Raw genomic sequence first — 21636 nt, 5'->3', positions numbered from 1 at the left:
TTGTTCCGCCTCTACTAGGTGTCTTGACAGGGATCCATGTGAACTCGTTTATCTAAATCATCTATCGAAATATAACTTTCTTCTAGGAGATGGTAAACCAAAATTAATAGAAGTAGACACGTCATAGGACCAGTACAACAGTGAACGCATTATAGGACTAGTAATGCAAGAGACGTGCTTTAAGGAAAATAGAAATCTGGTTTGCGTTAAGGTTGTTGATGATAGAGTTATTTGAAAGTACCCACGGTTCATCCCAACTTGAGGAAATGTTATTTTTTCTTTGAGGAGCCATAAGTGGTCGTCGTGTCTTGTTCTTCGGTAGTCACGTCCAACTCTGACACATGGGTTATCTTATCGAACTGGTCTTTCTAAGAGAAGAGGCTTGGACTAAGGGAACTAGTAGGCGTCTGGATGAGTAGCGTGTGTCCTGGATCAACGGACTTGGATCCTTCCCTTGTTTACTTCAGTGATAGTAGTTGGTTGCGGTTGTATGAAGAGTAATGAAGTTCTATCTGAATTATTGGCCTCATGAGTATCGTTTTGGATTTATTTTCCCTTGATAGATTCGGCTGCAAAGATATTATCCTTCTCCGTCTCGGGTGAACTGAGATTTCATTTAGAAAATAAAATCTGATAGTTTTTTTGTAAAGCTGAACTGGAGGCTCATCGAGGCTTGTCCGTAACTCTTAGGTTTAGTTTGTCTCTTCCTGATAGAACGGGTGTTTAGGTAGCATATCGACTAGCATCTTTGCGTCTTTGGATAAGGCTGAACTTCGGATGAACCTCGTATTGGGATCTAGTTTCGCTTCATACTTTGTCGCGTTGTTGTCATGATTCTCTGAAGCATGAAGGGCGTCAAGAAGTATCTTTGCTGGTAGTTTATGACCCTATGTGGATCTGCAACGCTTTTTTCTAGGTCACGAATTTTTTGGAGTATTTCCAAGTTTTCTCTAAATTTATCCTATAGACGACGAAAGACAAATCCGACGGGAAAAGAACTAGGTCAATCAGATACAGAATGAAAGAGTTATAAGTAAAATAGTAAAATGAAGTAAACTTTCTGAGTCCCCTGTGATCAGGTTGAGGGCGCTTGACCTAAACGAGTTGTGGTACAAATATTCGTCAAAATCTCCAAGTTTAGAGCGTCATATGGTCCTTGAGGCCCTTGAGATTGATAAGGTAGGTTGGACGGTTGCTCCTTTTCTCTGTCGCGTTCGTAATGAGCTTTGTCTTCTATGGTGAGGTCGATTACAGGCAAGATCCAGTCAGTGTTATTCTCAGCAACAGTTTTAGTACTCCTTCTTTAGGAAACGTGTACTCCATCTAGATTTGTTGGATCTATCCCTACTGGTAATTCTAAATGCGTTTTCAGATAAGTCTGGATATCGATCTGAGATTTTGCAAGATTTTGTTGAGTCTCCGGGAGTTCTCATTGGTCTGTATCCAAGGCTTTCAAGGATTAGCAGTAGATTTTTATGAAAATAGGTTACTAGGGCGTTTTTTTATGCAAGAAGAGATCCATGTGATTCGGGACGCACTAACCTATTCACTAAGGTCAAGCAATTCGTCTGAAAGAGAAACTACAGACAGGGATAACTCTCTCGGCTAAATATGGGTTTACAGAGACTGAATCAATGAAACGTTTTTTTATGTTTGCATTGGTGGAATCGGCTTCTTTCCTATTAGTGGCCATGATTGAGATCTGTAACTGAGTGAACAACCTCCCACTGTGGTCGCCAAAATGTAGTTACCTAAAATCTGAGAGAGGCTAGAAGTGGGATTCTAGGGTTTCTGAAAGTGAGTTACGGGAGGTTGAGCATGAACAACCTTCACCTAAACCACGCACAATGTCCGTTCAAAGGCTGCTTCAGTCACACGGAAGAAGGATTAGGGATGGTCTTAGAGAGGGAAGCAGATGAAGAGAGAGATCAGAGAACAAGTTATTGCTCTGAGAGGTTATGAGAAAGATCCTCGTAGCTTGGAAAATAGATGACCTATTTACAGATGGATTCTCTAATCTCAAGTCGGTGAAGATAAGGATTGCTTTCCGTGCCGTGCGAAATAATTCTCCCGTCTCTTCAGGAATAGGGATAAACTAGGTTGAGTTTGTCTCATTATTCCACCGCCTTTATTCTCTTTTGCGGTGAGAAATAAGCCGGGTATTTCTCACACGTGTCGTAGACCGCCAGACCAAAATCCTAATTGATATCCCCCCCATTTGTGTGAAGCTGAATCAGCCTTTGTGATGATGTGTTGAGAGAAAAATATTCTCTTTAGCCGAGTTGGCCAAGATAGAGAGATATTCTCTGATTTGTTAGAATGACTAGGATGAGTCACGTGAAAAGGAATGGAATTCCTTAGGAATCGTGTGCAGAGTGTGAGAGGAGCTGAGGATGATCTCCTTCTTTCCATGGCCGGTCACACATGCCATGTGAAAACCATATTATTGTTTGTAGGTCCCTTTGTTGAGCATGCGGTGCTCAAGAGAGCCTATCCACGTTTTTGGATTCAAACTCAATTTACTAGCCGTGAGTGTATTTGAGAGGCTGATAAATAGGCTTGAGCACTAGGTAAGGCGTGTGCCTATCATGTGAATCTATCCGAGATTTTGAGGAGAGATTCGAATCTCTTCAAGATTTTGTGAAAGGCTCAAAAATCTCTCTATGATTTTCGCAGAGAGATTTTGAATCTCTCAAAGATTTTTGCGGACGGTTCAAAAATCTCTCTGTGATTTTCGCAGAGAGATTCTGAATCTCTCAGAGATTTTTGCCGACGGCTCAAAAATCCCTCTGTGATTTTTGCAGAGAGATTTTGAATCTCTCAGAGATTTTTGCGGACGGCTCAAAAATCTCTCTGTGATTTTTTCAAAGAGATTTTGAATCTCTCAGAGATTTTTGCGGACGGCTCAAAAATCCCTTTGTGATTTTTGCAGAGAGATTTGAATCTCTTTGAGATTTTTACAGACGGCTCAAAAATCCCTTTGTGAGTTTTGCAGAGAGATTTGAATCTCTCTAAGATTTTTGCGGACAGCTCAAAAATCTTTCTGTGAGTTTTGCAGAGAGGTTTGAATCTCTTTGAGAGTTTTGCTGACAACTCAAAAATCTCTCCGAAGATTTTCTTAACAGATACGTATCTCTCTGCGGTCAGCTGGGACTCGGCCTGAGGAGAGAGAGAGAGAGAAAATGCACCCGATTTAATGTCTCCGCGAGACTTTGGCTCACTTGTCTTTGACCAGCGTATCTTGCAGAGATGTGCTAGGAATCAACTGTGTGTCCATATGAAGAGCCAACAAGACCAGTGTATCTCGAAAGGATGTTCTAGGAGTCCGTCGAAAAGGCTCAGAGGTAGAATAACCATCGTATCTCGCGGGGATGTCCTATGAGTTATCCGGAAACCTCAGTAAGTCGAGTCAGAGCCTAGAGCAGACATGACCAGTGTATCTCGCGATGATGTACTAGGAATCAGTCTTTGGTCTCAAATAGGGTGAGTCCTGCTTACGGGAGATATGCAAATCTCCCTCTGGGTCATAAGTCCATCGGGGACATATTTACGCATCTACAAAGCCTACATGACCAGAAGCATCTCGTTGAGGACGTATACTAAGAATCATGGCATCACAATCAGTTGTGTCTCGCGAAAACATGCTGGAATTATGGTTGTTCTGGTTCATAAGTCTGTCGGGGACGTTTTACGCTCTACAGAACCTACATGACCAGCAGTATCTCGTTGAGGATGTGCGCTAAGAGTCACGACATCACGACCAGCAGTGTCTCGTGGGGACGTATACTAGAAATCGTGGCTAAGGATGCCTTGAGGACCAAGGGCTTAATCTCTCCCATGAGAGTTGAATTCTGTCTATAGGGTTGAAATGACGTTTTTGCCCTTTATCCAAATTTCACCATCTACAGTTATATTCATGTTAGTATTATTAACCATATTAATCTAAAAATGTAATTAAAGGATTCGAGCTAAGTTATCTAAATTAGGATTCTTCATGGAATTTACTTCTATGGGAACATGTCAGTTCGAGATTAACGTAACCTCGGTTTCCTGACAAGTAGCGCGATGAGCTTGGATAAAGATGGCAGTGAATCGGTAGAACAAGAGGTTTCAAATGAGATAAATTCTTGGTTTGTAGCATAAGGATATAGTTCGTAAAGATGACGAGTCAATCAATGTCGAAGAAAGAATTGGACGACATCAAGAAAGATTCGACAATCTTGCTTGATGTGACTATGATTCTTGTTGAATGCGTTTTTCTCTACAAGAGAAGAACGTTCGTTGGCTTTACTGGAGTCTGCAAATATTGTCAGGAGAATGTTTTGAATCATGGTGGTGCTAAGTGGTAATCTTTCATACACAACATATGAAGATTGTAGCAGGTTTTGTCTACATGAAGAATAACTTAAGATTATTGGTTCTTGGAGTTGGTGAAGTCAAGTATTAGACATGTGTTAAAGAAGAAGTGTCTTACACAAGGTGGAATAATGAGTGATCATGGCGGCATAAATAATTTGATACAAGTCGACACTGAAACTTTTATAAATTGTATGAAGAAGTTGTTTGTGGTTATGCTAGAAGATTGACAGATAGTTAATCCGGTGGTACAAGTGCAAATGAGGAATTTGGCTTAGGTGGTGGTTGAAAACGCAGGGGATACCAAATACACCCAACTTTTTCATTCAGCAACATGTATAGACAAAACTCAATACAATTGCAAGTAGACCAACTTAATGATCCTTGACAATATGTATATAGAGTTAATATCTCAACCTTTACAACCTAAGAGTTGCTTCAGCCGAAGTGAAAACTTTTAATACCAATCGGCCTCTAACAGATAAGCTTATTTGATTTCTGTTTAAATTAAAGATCAAGGTATGGAAATTTATTTTCAATAGACAAAGCTAGCAAACCTCACAAATCCGGAACTTACGACTCCCTAAGAGCATCCTAGATTCTTAACCACCTCTCAAGAACAATCGTCGAAAGATCAACTAAGATCAGTCTTTAGATATCTATCTTGAGGAATCACGAAATCTGGGACGAAGAGAACTTTGCGATTACTATCTATCTTGCCTGAAAGAGATAATGGGAACGTCGACAACAGAAAAGCAAGATCAGGATACACAAACTATCAAGGTAAAGATAGTCGGACCTGGACTCACGAATCCTCAAGCGAAGTCTTTTAGTCAAATAACGTTTCAAAAAGGAAACCTAGGTCAATAGAGGGCGACTCTAGAATAAACTAGGACACAAAGTGTCAGGGATTGATTTTCCCAGTTGACAGAGATGTTTCAATTTATAGTTTTCAAAGATCAGGGTTAGCTTAGAATTCAAGCTAAGATAACTTGATAATCAAGCAAACAAATTAGGTCTTCAGAATACAATAGAAGACTATACACATAGGTTCAATTACGGAACCGTGTATAATGAATGTTTGGTTTAGCAAGTTAGCCAAAGAACTGAAAGCTATTTGATGTTCATTAAAACACCTAAGAAATTAATCATGATACAAACACATAAGTGTTTTAAGTAATAAATGAAGTCTTAGAAGTGTTTAAGAGAGTTCTAGAAATGTTAAACATATTAATCAATAAGTCTTTAAGCATCTGTTAAAAATTGTCAAGACAGTTAGTACAACGGTTTTCCAACCGTATGGCTTGTTCACGAGTCAGGGTGCTACGGTTCGTGAACCGAGTTCGCCAACCCTATTAGACTACCGAACTCAGTTGACCACATTTCGTGAACCGGGTTCACCAAATGCTAGCCAATTTATCCAACTAGTAAATTCAGTTCACCACGGTTCGCCAACCGAGTTCGTGAACTGTTCTCAACTGAACTTGCGGTTTGCGAACTAGTTCGCCAACTTTCTTGTATTTCTATATCTCAGATATGTATGGTTTGCGAACTGGTTCGCCAACCTACCCTGAGTAGAAATTTCAGTAAGTTCATATTTCTCTCTCATGATGTTCGAAACATTCCCAAGTGGTATAATCATTTGCATGGGAAATTTTCAATTAATCCACAAATTAATTCATAAAACCATTATTGTTAAAGACCTTTGAACATCTGATCGCTAAATCATATTTCGAGATTTTTCACAAGGCAAACTTGACTCGAAAGATATTCTTTGTGAATCTACTATAAGTCATACGACATAGTCTCAATAGATAGAATGATGGTACAATGAGTAAAATAGAATGGTTCAGTCTTCACATACCTGATACAAAAAATTTCCAAATTACTTCTTCGATCTTCAGTCTTCAAGGGTGATCGCTGATACTCAACTACAATTCCAACCTATCCGAAACTTGACTTCGTAGACTAGAAATAAAAATATAGTTTTGATCACCTAACATTCACAACAAGTTTGAGATAACAAAAATTGTGGGTTCAACCGAGCAATGCTCTAACAATCTCCCTCTTTGTCAATTTTAGTGAGAAAAATATTCAGTACATATGGATACAATAAATAAACTTTTCAGCTCAATCCACTATGCTTGATTTCCTTGATTCTTCAACACACGTCTTGAATTCCTCGTACTTCAAATTCTTCTAATGTTCTGCATGTGTTCGTTCAGAACTTTGTTGTTGAAGATCCATAGTGATAAAAACTTATGAGAATACTCGTTTATAGATTTTATAGAATGAGGTAAACACACTCTACTCATTAGTCGTTATACAGAAACATAGTATTGTTACCTTCTTCAAAATTCAATTACACCACAATTTTGAAGCAATACTAAGGTGATATGTCCCCCCCCCCCCCCCCCCCCCCCCCCCCCCTTAGTCAATACATACTAGTTTTTCAAAATAGGTAAACCTGTAGATAATAATTCACTCCCCTTTACATGATGCTTCGTAAAGCCATGTGTAATAAAGTAAGATACTACTTAATAATTCTCGCCCTTTTGTCAACCAAATTGGCAAAGGTGAAAAATCGGTATAATCATGAATTAATCAAAAGAGTTTCAGGACTATAAAATACATATCAACCTTTACTTTAGACGATTTCAACCAAGAAATCTCGGTTTGCATCAATGAGACATAAGGTGCAAGCATTTCCTACAATTCCACATCCGCACTCCTCATAAAGATGTATCATTAAGCACAAGTTCAAAAATAACTCTCCCCCATTAAAATCATTCCCGAAAGAACGACAATGTGACCTTTACTCTAATCACAAGAGAAGGATTTTCTTGGACTTTAAATTTACTCGCCAGTTACGAACAAAATAAATTTGTATCCAATATTTTTCTCTCTTCTCGCCACTTACGAAAAAAGAAGTTAAAAATGGCGATCTTAATGATAAAGATACACTAAGATACAATATTTTCGTGAGAAAAATCATCAACACAAATTATTCTCTATGCCAGTTATGAACAAGAGAACAATTAGTGTGATACGATTCAACATAAGAATTATAACTTTTCTAGCCATGTATGAATGTAGAGATTAATGTTCACCACTTATTTCCTGGTGGCGACACATCAAGGAAGTAAGACGATCCCAAAAGAACATCTTACAAAATCCTGTATAATCGTATAAAGATCAAAAATTGTCATTCTTAAAATAGTTTATTCTTCTTTTGCAAGAGTGAAAGAGCTTAACCTATGAGAAAATATGAGATATATGTTCTAATCACAAATAATGATGGCAAAGAACAAATCTCACAAAATAAGCAATACAGTAAAAACTCCATATATTAATAGCCTTGCGACTTCACAAAATTGTTAATATATGGATTTTATTAATATAGGGAGGTATACCAAAAAAAATTGCTCGACGAGAAGCTTTAAACATGCTCGACAAGTTGGAAATATTTTGGCTCCAACAAAAAGGTGCACATAGTAATGAGGTCTTACGCATACGCAAATCAAAAGATACGATAACAATCCAAAAAATTACATCCTTTTCTCAAATAATTATAGATACATATTTTTCTTTATATTTCTTTATCTTAAATTTTGATGTAACAAGATCTATAATTTTCCGATTATGTCGATTATATTAATATATGGAGGTAAATTTCTTATGGTGGGACTAGAAAAATCTATTAATATTATAATTTGGAGTTTATTACTATTTATAACTGGCCCAAGTTGGGACCATGATTTTCTATTAATATATAGAGTTTATTAATATACGGAGTAGCAATATATGGAGTTTTTACTGTACATATATATAACCATGAGGATTAGGCACTGCAAGTCATCTTCCAAAATAAAATTTGATTAATAAACTTTGACTATGCAAGATGATAATATTTGGAATAGCTAACGTAACACATAAAAACTACTCCAAAAACTAGTGTTCCTCCTTAAACAATAAGAACAAAATTCCTACAAGGAGTTGACTAGTAAAAGAAAAGAAGAAAAACACTAATTAAATATCGGAGGAAATGTCATTGGTTCTGAGACCTATGAGTTTGTCATCAACAACATCCACGAACTCTTCAGGAAAATCTCTTCATTGAGAAGATCATTAACATGCGATTTCATGAGAACAAGGTCAGATAAAACCTTTTCCAACTCAGTCCTTACCATGTCTTGACTTTTCAACGTTGCGACAAACTTAATCTTTGCTTATTCAATTGTTTAAGAAAATCATAAACAACATTAGCAAAAATCTTCTCTTCTTAAAACGTAAGCAAATACCCAAAAACGTAAAAATAGAACAATAGAATAAAATCTTTAAAAAAAAATTACTACTAAAAACAAAAACTAAACCTAAAAACAAGTTCACGTCGGCGGCGCCAAAAATTGATGTTTTTGTTACAGTGGTAAATAGAGTTCATTCATTCGGACATATTAAGATTTGATTTAAAACCTGGTTCTAATTTAAGCTACCAAATAAGTAAAATATAATAACAATATTAAAAGAAACTGGGATTCAGAATTCCACCATAAATCATATTTAAGTGATGCATATATCAATTCTTAACAATTTTAACTCTTTTATTGACTCTATTTCTTTGCCAATAATAAATTTCTGAAATATTAGTTGTAAATTATAAGCTTGGCGCATCATAAAACTATAAGTCTAAGCATACAACTAATTAGTGAAAATCATAAATCAATTAAAATAAGTGCAAAAAATCATAAAGAACCAATAGTAGTTACCAAACAATTGTGAAATATGGCTTCCTCTATTGTCCCAGTAATGGGTTTTTGCTCCTCACAGTAGACACTCTCTCAAAATATAAAAACATAGATCAAAAGTGCTTACAAAGAAGAAAAAAAAAAAAAAAAGACAACGAAACTTCAACTTATTTTTATTAAAACCCCGCTTCCCCTTCAAGTGACTCTCTCACAACTCCTATTTATAACAACACCTCATATTTTCTCGAATATCTCCTTATATGACTCCAAAATCTTCTTCTTTTTAATGGAAAACATCTTGGGAATAATTTTTATTTTATTCTTCACAACATTTCCTTCTCCAACTTAAAATCTTTGTTAATTGATAAATCAAATCTTGGAAAGATATTCACTCTTATTACACAAATATCTCTTTTATTACACATGATATTGTCTCTTATTACACATGATATCTATCTCTGCTTAAACAAAATTCTCATAAAAATTCGTTTTCCAAGGGAAAAAGAAGGGGTGCCACTTATCAAAAACGTGGGTGCCTTTAGCAACTGAGGGTGCCTTTATCAATTTTCTCGGATGCCTTTAACACTTTTTAAGCCAATTTTTCCACAAAAAGTTTATTCTTCAAAAATACCTACAAACACATAAAATAACATTGTAAGTACAATATAAAGACTAACAATATATCAATATGAGATCAAATAAGACACATAAGTGTGTATATCAGTTTGTATAAGCGAGGTACTTAAGTTTTAATGTAAGAGAGTGTAAAATTTGTGAGACTCGATATGAAAGGTAGGTTTTGTTCACAGTTGAAAAAACTTGTGAAGTCACCGTTTAACGTGAGGGCTCGTATGACTTAGTGTTTTAAAGGAGAAGATAAAAGATTTTAGATGATTTGTTCTTGTAAATACGACCAACCAATTTCATCGGCTACAATGAAAAAGAATATAACTTTCGTCAGCTAAGAATTTATTGACATAGAAAATAGTCAAATGGTCGTCCGTGATGCTGCAAGATCAAGTTTGATGTAGCAGCGCTAGAGAAAACTCTAGTATGGGTGTGCCACCATCCCACTCTCCTTAAAACGTGGCTTGTCCTCAAGCCTGAAGTTCTGGCAAAATGGAGAAGGACGTCATATATATCCTCCCAAGTAGCCGAATCAGTAGAATGACCCTCCCATTTGATTATCGGAGTGACATCACTATCATTCCACTTGAAAATCCCTCTTCCTAAATAGATTCTGGATCCCATTCCATATTCAATTCGTTCAACTTGGTCAAAAGTTGTAGGATGTATCAAATCTCGTCCAGAGACCAAGTTCCTATTCGATGAGTAGGAGTAGGAATAGGAATGCACATGAATTTGAACTCGAAGCGTGGGTAGTAGTACTAGTAACACCTAACGATAAGCTATAGTGGAATTTATTTTTACACTCACGAATTAACCTCTCCACGGTCCTTTCCATGTAGAAATTGACGTTTAGTCCCAAAGTTAGTGGGATTTGGACACTTTAGTCCACTCATCTGAAGCCCAGTACTCTCTAGTCCAAATAAACCTCGCTTGCAACAGTTTAATCCAAACATGGACGAGTTAGTCCAAAAGCAAGACGAGTCCCGATTTTGTGTACTTTTAATATCCCCTAATTACCCTTGAACTGATTCCATATATATAATCAGTGTTTTGAAATCGATTTTTTTGGATCTCAAACATGAATTCAAAACAGGGAGCAAGCCAAAGATGAATTTTGGGAGGCGATTTAACAGATTCAGAGAGGATTTAATCGTTTCTTCAACATAATTCAACTTCAAGTTACTTTGAAAGTGTTCTGAAATCTATTTTTTGATCTGACATTTGAATTCACGACAGATTGAGAGATAGATCGATCCAGATATAAATTTCGGAGGTGATTTAACAGATTCATAGAGGTTAAGTTGGATTTGATTGTTTCTGCAGCAGAATTCAACCTCAGGTTAGTTTTCTTTTGGTTGTCCGATCTGTTACATCTAATTTTTAGGTTTGTTTCTGATTTTTAGTTTTTCTGAGTTTATGAGTTGATGATATGAATTCGATCTGTTACATCTTATTGTTTGTATGATCTTGATTTGATATTTTTTATATATTAGCTTTTGATTCTCGTGAAACGATTTTTCTTTACTGTTGTTTGCTTCAATTTTAGTTTTATGATGCATGATATGAAATCGAACTGATATTAGATCGTAGGCTTTCTGATTTATTTAATTATGTGACCCAGTAAGATTCTGAAGCTTATATCCTCGATTTAATCGATGGAGTATTTGATTTAGGTTTACTGTTATTTGATGTTTTGGCTTTGATTAAATGTGTACTTTCCTGTACACTGTTTACTTTTAGGTTATTCAAATCTGAAATTCTGATTTGAAGCTTCAAATGTTTATTATCATTTGTTTTGTAATATGTAGGGGTATCAAATATGTCTGAGAAGTTTATTCATGTTGTTTTGAATCATGGTGAGCATTCTGCTACTTTTCGTGTTAATACTTCGACAACGGTAGATGAATTGAAGCATTTTGCATGCAAGCATTGGAGGTCTTTGTCTCCTGGGAGTATACGTTTCAGCTATATGGATAATTATCAAGTAGTTTTTGTACAAGGTGATATACAACTAGTTATCTTGTTATTCTTATTAAGAATGAAGATTTCTATTTAAATGTTGATGTGATTCGGAATCATACTTCTTGTTCTAAGTCTGGTTGTAGCACTAGTTCTGGTTCTAGTACTGCAAATTCTTGTGTAACTGAAAGTCCTAAGCTTGTAAGGTTGGTAGATCATGATGTAGACAAGGCCAAGCCTCTAATTATTGATGAATGAGTTAATGTTTTTGACAAGACTGGTAGAGAATTTATGGGTGGTGTTAAAGCTTTAGGATTTCTGTTCATAAGTACAAGATGGCTACTGGTTACAAGATTGTTATTCTCAAAAATGACAAGACTCGTTTTACTGCAAAGTGTGAAGAAGATGGTTGTGGTTGGAGGATTCACTTAGGGCCTGTGAATGGTGACATTTCTCGGTTCGTGCTGAAAGATTCTAATGTTATTCACATGTTAGTGGTGTTCATATTACTCCACATTACTAATTCTTTTTTTTGTGATCCACGTTATTAATTTTTAGGCTTTTATATGTATACTTGTTTTATGTGTACATTGTGGTGCACATTACTTGTTGTAGGCTTTTAGGTGGCACATTGTGGTGTAAATTACATATTCTTTCTTGCTCTGTGTTTTCTTTTTGCATATGTGGTGTTGGTTTTGAGATCTTATTAGGTGTACATTGTGGTGCACAATACTTATTCCAGTTTTTTTTTTTTTTTTGTAGTTGTGGTGTTGGTTTGAGGTTGAAGAGTCATGCGGTGACAACCAAGTTAGTTAAGCATTTGATCGCTGACAATACACAGGGTGATAGTTTGAAACCCAGACAGATCATGTCACTTTTTAAGAAGACTTATGAGTCCAATATTAAGTATCTCCATGCCCGTAGAGGGAAAGAAACCGTATTTGAAGAACAATTTGGTGATGACAAGAATTCGTATAGTGATTTAACTTGGTATGTCAAAGCCATTGAGGAAACTAATCCTGATAGCTATGTGAAGTTTGAAGCTGATCATGCAACCCAAAGATTTCAGAGGATTTTCATTTGTTTCAGTTCTCGCAAGCATAGCTATAGGTATCTCAGGCCTATGATTTACTTGGACGCTACTTTTCTTACTGGTAGATTCAGGGTGCTTTGATGGCTGCAACATGTATCAATGGAAACAATGGCTTTTACCCATTTGCTTTTGCTCTTGTTTCTGCTGAAAACAAAGATAATTGGTTTTGGTTTCTGGAGAATCTTAAACAAGTTGTTGATGGTCGTCAGATTGTTTTCCTTAGTGATCGTGGAGAAGGACTTTTGCAGGGCATTCCAAAAGTATTTCCTAATTCATATCACAACTATTGTTTTTATCGCATCAAGTGCAATCTCCATATTGGATCAGATGATGCAAAATCGAAGTTCGTTATTGATTTGTTTTACAAAGCTACTTACTCTTACACAACATCTAACTTTGAAGAAGCTTTGCGGGGCATCCATGCAATTGGATGTGGACATGTTGCTAATTATATCAGGACTATTCCAACGAAGAAATGGGCAAATGCATTTTTCCCTGTATGCATATATAATGCTCACTCTTCAACTCTTTTCGAGTCATTCAACAACAGGGTTCTTGATTTTAAAAAGTTGCCTGCTTTTGCTATTCTCGATGCGATACGGTGAGTTTTATGTTTAGTGTTTGATTCATTTTTTTTTTTGCTGAATCACATTTTTTTATTGAATTGAATAACAAAAGGAATACACCAAGTTTACAACAAAAGTAGAAAAGAAAAACAAGAAAGGCAAAACTACATATTACAGAATTAAAAGCTAAGTAGAAATTACAAAGCTATGGCCTGAGATAAGCTATTCTGGAATTCAAATTGAAGAATTGTGTTATTTGGGAGTCATAGTTATGAGCCCACCTTTTACCTTTTATTCTGATACCCCCTTCATGGACCACTTGAAGAATTCTGCTTTTGAAGAGATGTATGTGAACCTTTCCATTGTCAAACAGAAATGAGTTCTTTTGGAACCATAATTCTTTCATTGTAACACAAGCAGCTGTGAACCAAATTTCTTTAATCAATGGACTTTTCTTATATGCTGCCTTACATATATCTGCAAATGATAATGGTCTTGGGAATGCAAAGACTGAACATAACCAATCCCAGATCTGAATACTAAAAGCACAAGTCCACAAGTTATGATCCATGTTATCTTGTTCTGCAATACACACATAGCATCTGGAAGGCATTTCATAACCTTCATCTCTCATTGTTTCATCATCAATATAAACACCCTGTAATAGTTTCCATATATTGCAAGCAATAGAGGGATGTAAAAAAGGTTTCCAAATAAAAGAAGGCCATACCAATTGTTGTTGTTTGAATCTTAGTTTTTCCACTGCTATTTCTGTTGTGAAGACACCATTTGTACTTCCATTCCATGTCATACTATCAGCTCCACCATCAATTATAGGCATGTTACTAAAAACAAAAACATATTGCAGCTCAGAGGGAATTTCCCATTGATTACTTTTTATCATCTCTTTTAATTTCATCTGCAGATTATTTTTGACTACTTCAGAGTATCTAATTTCATTTATCATGGGAACTGTTTCATACCATGTATCAAACCAAACTGAGATACTAGCACCATAACCTACATTCCATTTTATATCTTCTTTTAAAGTAGACCAAGCCCATTTAAGACCAGAATAAACAGAGGATTGTTTCCAGTTCTCAAACCATTGACCTTGTTTATTTTTGAATTTAGCAGCAAAGAATATAGCCCATTCATATTGAGAATTTACCATCTTCCACATTATTTTCATGAGGAAAGCCTTGTTTATAACTTCTAATCTTCTGATACCAAGCCCCCCTTCATTGTAAGGTGTACAAACCTTTTTCCAAGATAATGTTTTGTGTTTTCTAACTTCACTGTTGCCAGACCATAAGAAGTTTCTGATAATCTTTTCACAAATTTTGATGACTGAAGCAGGCCATCTATAAACAGACATATTGTATAATGGAATACTGCATAACACTGATATAACAAGTACCAATATTTCAGCAAAAGATATCAGTTTACCTCTCCATTTTACTAATCTGTGTTGAATCATTTCTACTACAGGCCAAACCATTGCTGAAGTAACTCTTCCAGGAGATAAAATTACTCCTAAGTATTTATCAGGAAATTTTGATAAGTCCATATTTACCATCTCACATATATGCTGTTTCCTGGCTGAAGTAACACCATCAATGAAACACTTACTTTTATCTTTGTTGATTAACTGACCTGAACTAGCTTGGTATTCATCAAGTAAGGTAAATAGATTGTTTAAGGATTCACCATTGCAAAAGATAAACACATCATCTGCAAAGAAGAGGTGAGTTGAATGGATACCATTCTTAACCACCATTGGAAGTTTTTTTCCTTGATTCACTAAATGAGAAATATTCCTGCTTAGAACATCTTCCATTAGAACAAAAAGTATAGGTGATAATGGATCACATTGCTTTAAACCTTTTCTCACTGAAAGAAATCCACAAGGGACACCATTTACAAGAACTGACATTTTTGCTGATTCAAATAATGTTAACAACCAATCACACCATGATGAAGAAAAACCATATTTTAGAAAAACTTGAAAGAGGAACTTCCAACTTACAGAATCATAAGCCTGAGAGATATCAAGCTTGAAGGCCACATTTCCTCCTATTCTTTTCTTTTTCATTTATGTTTTTTGATGTGTACATCCTCCCTTGTACACATGTTTATCTGTATACATTGTTGTACACATGGATTTGCAACTGTGTTTGTGATTCTACAACTGTGTGTACATTGTTGTACACATGGATTTCCTTAATGTGTATATTGTTGTACACATGTTTTATCTGTATTCTTTTTAGATCATGTTTTGATTTTATGTTTTGTGTTTATATTTTATTAGTTTGAAGTTTATGAAGAAGAATTATGAGAGAAGGATGGAAGGTCTAAAAAAATTCAACACTAGGCTCACTCCCATGTATGAGGCTTTACTAAAGGAAAACATCGACATCGGTCGTACTTGGACTGTTACTGAGTCCATGGAAAGATTGTATGAAGTCGCGTCTCCCCGGTCTCATTCTGTAGATCTATTGCAGAAAACTTGTACATGTCACAGGTAGAGAGTTAATGGTTTTCCTTGTGCACATGCTTGTGCTTCCATTCAAGATACAAGGGAGGACATCTATTCATTTGTTGAGCCATACTTCACCACTGAATGGTACAACAGGACATACCAGGAGATCATCTTGCCAATCCCCAATTATGACAAGCCGCAGGCTTATGATCCTAGTGATATGGTTATTGTTCCTATTCCTGTTCCTCCACCTGGTAGACGAAGAACACAGCGTATCAAGAATGCTTGGGAGAAGCAAAAGAGGCCTATGGTGTGCACGAAGTGCTTCACCTTTGGTCACCACAACATAGGTACCTTCCCCATTCCTTGATGCTTTTTTATATGTTTGATTTGTTCAAAAGATTCTATGTGTTTGGTTTTTACTTTTGGTAATGTCTATTCAATTTTCTTTGGCTGGATAATTAGTGCCAGTACATGTGTACCATTATGTACACCTTCCTGTGCACTTCAGTTTTCTTACCTGTTTTTTTACATGTGTACCATTATGTACACCTTGATGTACAATGGATGCTACTAGTTTATTTTATTTAGTAATATTCTATGTTTTCAGATCTGTATAATTAGTAATTACTTTTGCTATATTCAATTTTTATGTTTTCAGTTCTGCAAGCCTGGATAAGTATAAAAATATGTCAGTACATGTGTACCATTATGTACACCTTCCTATACCATTATTGTGATAATTTTCTGCTATGTCAGTAACTGTGCACAATCAAATACACCTTAATATTTCCTAACCTGTAATATACACCTTAATGGTAGTGATAAGTCATAAACTTGTAACATCAATAATGAAACTAATAAAAAGATTAATTCAAGGTCTTTATAGTAGTGATAAGTCATAAACAAAGTGATAAAAACTGAAATTTGAAAAGTTGTCTGAAGTTAGAAAATGTTTAGAATCAATTCAGAAAGTGATCTCGTATATGAAGCTTAAAAACTCTTCTTCTTCTTTAATGGTTGCATTCATTTGCTCTCACGCCACGCCTTGTGCTCTTCATCCTCTGCTATATCCCACACTTTTTTATAACTTCCGACTTTTTTCAGCATCTTGGCCACCAGTTTTGATCTCATTTGCTGACAAATGTCTTTAGTCGTCTGCTGATCTTTTTCGATACTCTTTCTTTTCTTCAGACTTCGTTTCATAAAGTAACAAGTGTATAGGTGGCAATCAGGGTTGATTCCTTGTGCATGGCATGGCATGACGTTTATTGTGTGCGCTTCTATAGGTGCATCACCCATTAATGTTATCTTCTTGTTGAGTTCCAATTGCACCGCATCTGCCATTTACTGTGCATCTTTTTATAGTCCTCAACATTTTCTGTCTGCAACGAGTTGTATCAGAGCTTCAAAATCAAACTTCAAAAGAAACCAGTGAATTCCTACCATCATTTGTTCTGTAGAGTGATTGACGGGGATCACAAGAACTTCCAGATTCTCAGGCATGTCCCGTACGAAATCAACCACAAGATTTTGTACCTCGCTCATGATACTATACTTGACATAGTACTGCAATCAATGAAATAAAATAAAATAAATTAGGTTCACCTTAATCAGACCAGAAATCTAACAAGCATGTAGACTACTATAGAAAACTAATAAATCAAACATTTTAGGCCTGAAAACAGACAGTATATCCATGACAAATGATATAGGTGTTGTTGATAGTGTTTTTTAGTTCAGGGTATAAATTGTAAAACCATGTATTTAATACGCTGTCATCCTGCAAAGGAACAAAAGCCATCTGAAACTGATGAGTGCAAAAATCCCTTCGCTCACGGATGTATTGAGCAATTCAATATATTTGGATATATAAAATTCACTCAGAATGGTGCATATAGCAACGATCCCAAATATTTTATGAATTTTATTCTCCACCGGCATTATTCACTAATGCATGACTTGCCTAGTATTTTCCTATGCTATGTTCCCAGCCGAACTCTCAATATTGGCATGACATGACGGTTAATGTTCACTCGCAGCAGAGTAGCATGAATCTCCCGAAGTGTCAGTATTGATACTTGCATGAAAACACTCACGTAGGCTACACCACTCTCTGATAAAGAGATTTTCGTGTCAATGCGTTTTTAATTGAAATTTAGCACAATCGACGCGCTTAAATTCCCCAAGAAAAACCTAGACTGTCCATGTCAGTATTAAAGAGCAATCTTGGCCGCACGATTTGGCCAGGCAATTCAACAAGCTTAGCCTTTTCCTAGCGGAACTAGGCAACCTCCATAATGTCCACCGACGGGCCCACTAGCATCCCAAACGATCGGAACCCATTTACCTCATCCGCAACACCTCTGACCGTTAGTCAGAACCAGGGTGATCGCGCTATTGAAAAAGAGCTCAAACGAGCTAAGACCAATTATAACGGTCTCAAAATTTATCACATCCACCCAACTTAGCTATCCTAGTTGGACGGTTTGGATTTTCCTTCGAACGATCAAAGAAGTGCTGGCGTGTTCACCGGTGACCCAACTACACCCATGGTCGATCGACTTGACCACGCCAAGCCAAGAGTGTATAGAATCGCTTGCCCAAAGTAGGGTGAACACGCTGCTTTAGAAACCCTAAATTGTGTTTGCGGCAACGAGCTACTGTCGCAAATCGATCGAAACCGTCCATCTTCGCCGGCCAAAGCGGGTGGCTTAGATTCAATTTCAGGCGGCCCAAAAGATGTCAGCGTGCTCACCGGCAACCCACCTTTGCATAAGGCCGATCGGTCTACTCAAACTAGCGACCAACGCTTTCAATCGATCAGCCAAAATGGGGTTGGACACACGGTTTCTAAACCCTAATTTAAATCAACGGCAGTAGGCAACTGCCGCAAATCATCTCGTCCATCCAACTTCGCTAGCCTAGTCGGATGGTTTAGATTTATTTTCAGGAGGCCAACAGGGTAACACCGTGATCATCGGCCACCCCTGATGACACCAATATACCGCCTACTAGCACGATCAATGCATTTCATGGCACTACATCCTCAACCACCAACACTAGCGACGCAAGAAACATTCCCTCAGGCGTGACACCTCCAATCACCAGAGTCAGAGCCGTTGCCGCCACCCCCAATATTTCTTCGAGCGTAACGCCCCCGGTCGTTACCAGAGCTATTGCCACTCCCCCGTCAGGACGAGATACTAGAGGAGCCAGAGGAGGCCAACCCCTATTACCATTGTTGATTTGATGGAAATACAAAAGGTTCTCGCTAAGGCTCAGCGCTAAGGCTCAGACAGACATGGCTACAACTCATAAATAGGTACTTACCTTCCTCAAGACATTAATGGAGCGTCTACCACAAGAACCACGTCATCCACAAACGGAGCCAATAAGAGGTACTTTTAATACTCCCGGTGGAAGCACCTCAGCAGGACGCGCCTTTACAGATGAAGAGGCTCGTTTTATTCATGAATGTCCATTGGAAAGAAATCAGCCATCCAATTTCATCACGCGTGAGGATCTGGAACGACTTCTCCAAAATCGAGGCAAGGAAAACCCGGTAGACCTGCACCAGCACCAGCATCAACCTCCTTATCCTCCTGATGTGCAAAGAGTTCCTCTCCCGAGAGGATACTCCTCTCCTCAGTTTTCCCTCTATGATGGTACTGGTAACGCTCGTGAACACATCTCACGTTTTCTGGAATACTTGTAAGAACACGAATACAATTATGTCACCCGTCTGAAAGAATTTTCAAAGTCGCTTACCCGAAGAGCGTATACCCGGTACAACAACATCGCACCAAACAACATATCCAACTGGTGTGAGATGGTCACCGATTTCTACAAGAAGTATTTCTTCGTGTCTGAGCAAATCACTTTCTCAGATTTATGAAGAATGTTTCAACGAAAAAACGAACATCCAAACAATTATGTCAAGAGATTCAGAATTCAAGCATTGGATTGTCACGACCCAAATGTGACCGAACAACAGTTGGTGGAGTCATGCATTGACGGTATGGTTCCCATCTATCGTGCTTGACTGGAAAACCTGCGTTTCCAGACGTTTTCTAAACTCCATGAAGCTGCTAAGTGGTCGGCTACGACTGCACCAGCGCTATTAGAAAGAACCGGACCGTCCAGGGGTGAAGATGCACGCGAAACTCGAAGAAACAGGCGCTTCATCAACAAGAAATATAACACCGGTCCTTCTGTAAGCGTAGTAGGTGAAGGAGGGAAAAGGAAAGCTCCAGCAGCGGAACAACAACCCAAGAGTGTAGCACCAATGCAGACAACTCCATCTCGGAAGGCCGCGGCTAAGACCCCTGTGCAAGAACAAGGAACTGGAGACGCTGCTCCATACTTCCCATTTCCAATGGATGAAGTCATTGAACTCCTGGAAGCATGGATTCAATATGACGCCATCAAGCTACCTCCTCTCAGACGTCCGCCAACCGAAGAGGAGATAGAAAATCCCAAATATTTTCGATACCATAGGTTCGTCAATCATCCAACCAATGAATGCGACAAATTGAAGCGTATATTCAAGGAAAAAGTAGATGTTGGAGAACTTCAACTAGGCACTGAGGGAGTTCACAGAGACCCTCTTCCAGTCAGAAGTTGCACACTTTCTGGGGACTCTGTCCACAAAGCCGTGCAATCCATGATGAAGCGTGTATGTGAAATTATTTATTTCTCCAAAGCACAGCGTCAAGATATATTTGCAGCTCTCAATCGCATTGTGTCGGGGAAGCGGCTGTTTTCAGTCGGAGAAGCCGCTCCCAAGCCCCAACTTCTCTTAAAAGGCGTTGTTGGAAAATGCAACTAAGGACTGCTGACCACTGCCCACCTTAAGGGCGTCGAGTTTGACAGCACGTTGATTGACGCGGCCTCTGACTTCAACATTGTTACCGTCAAGACTCTGAGAGCCGCAAGGATTTCAAAACAAGAAGTTGTTCACTGCCCAACTGTGATTGAAAGCACAGAGGGGGAATTAAAAAATGCTTATGGGTATATTAATCTCGAAATCAAGGTGGGAGATGCTCTAACATGCGGCAAGTTTCATATTGTTAAAGAATGCCCAAATTATGATATGATTCTGGGCCGTTCGTGGGTGCATGACAACAAAGCAAAGCTAAGAGTGTGTCTTTTGCCAGTGTCTATACCTGAAAGGATTTCCAACAAGCCGTCCAACCCCGGAGATCATTTGTTGATGTATCAACAACTTTCCAATGTGACGCAACTACTTGTAAAGAGACCATTGATGTACATTCGAAGATTCCGAACCCAAGTAAGTCTTATTAAACAACCCTTTTTACAACCAGTCACTCCTCCTTCCGCCAAGGCTTGGGGACTCGATCCGATCATCAACCCAGCCGCCACTAGGATATGTGAATGGGATGCTAGTCCTTTCAAATACCTTATCAAAATTTTAGAAGCTGTCTCGGTCAAAGACAACGAGTCTAAGAATCAAGTAGCTGTGCAACACCCAAACCCATTTCAAGTTGGAGATACGGTAGTGAAAGTTGCCGCTCAGCCTGCTCCGCCTGCAGAAGGGAAAAACGATCCATACCTAGTGGCAGAAGTTATCTTAGGAGGTTACTGCAAGCTCATCAATGTCGACAAACTAGAAGGCGCGATAATACACTCATAATGGGTCAAACCTTTCAATACCTAAAACGTTGTGCTACCTTTTTCCTCCAGCGTTCTCTTTAGTATTCTCTCTAGCAATTTCCCTTTTCATGCAATATTTGTAATTCCTCCAAAATGATTGCACTGCTTGCATTCATAATTAGGTTTTCA

General features: G+C 37.7%; 1 protein-coding gene across 1 annotated transcript; it reads left to right on the top strand.

Moving 5' to 3' along the window:
- Positions 1-12025: 12025 nt before the first annotated feature.
- On the top strand, positions 12026-13388 carry LOC113295691. The gene is made up of 3 exons (XM_026544018.1): positions 12026-12169; positions 12532-12741; positions 12849-13388. The coding sequence occupies exons 1-3, from the start codon at positions 12026-12028 to the stop codon at positions 13386-13388; spliced, it is 894 nt and encodes a 297-aa protein (XP_026399803.1).
- The last annotated feature ends 8248 nt before the right edge of the window (positions 13389-21636 follow it).

This window comes from Papaver somniferum, chromosome 7 (genome assembly GCF_003573695.1).
Source record: "Papaver somniferum cultivar HN1 chromosome 7, ASM357369v1, whole genome shotgun sequence".
NCBI classification, from domain to species: Eukaryota; Viridiplantae; Streptophyta; class Magnoliopsida; order Ranunculales; family Papaveraceae; genus Papaver; species Papaver somniferum.
This window is presented reverse-complemented; position numbering and strand designations above follow the sequence as displayed.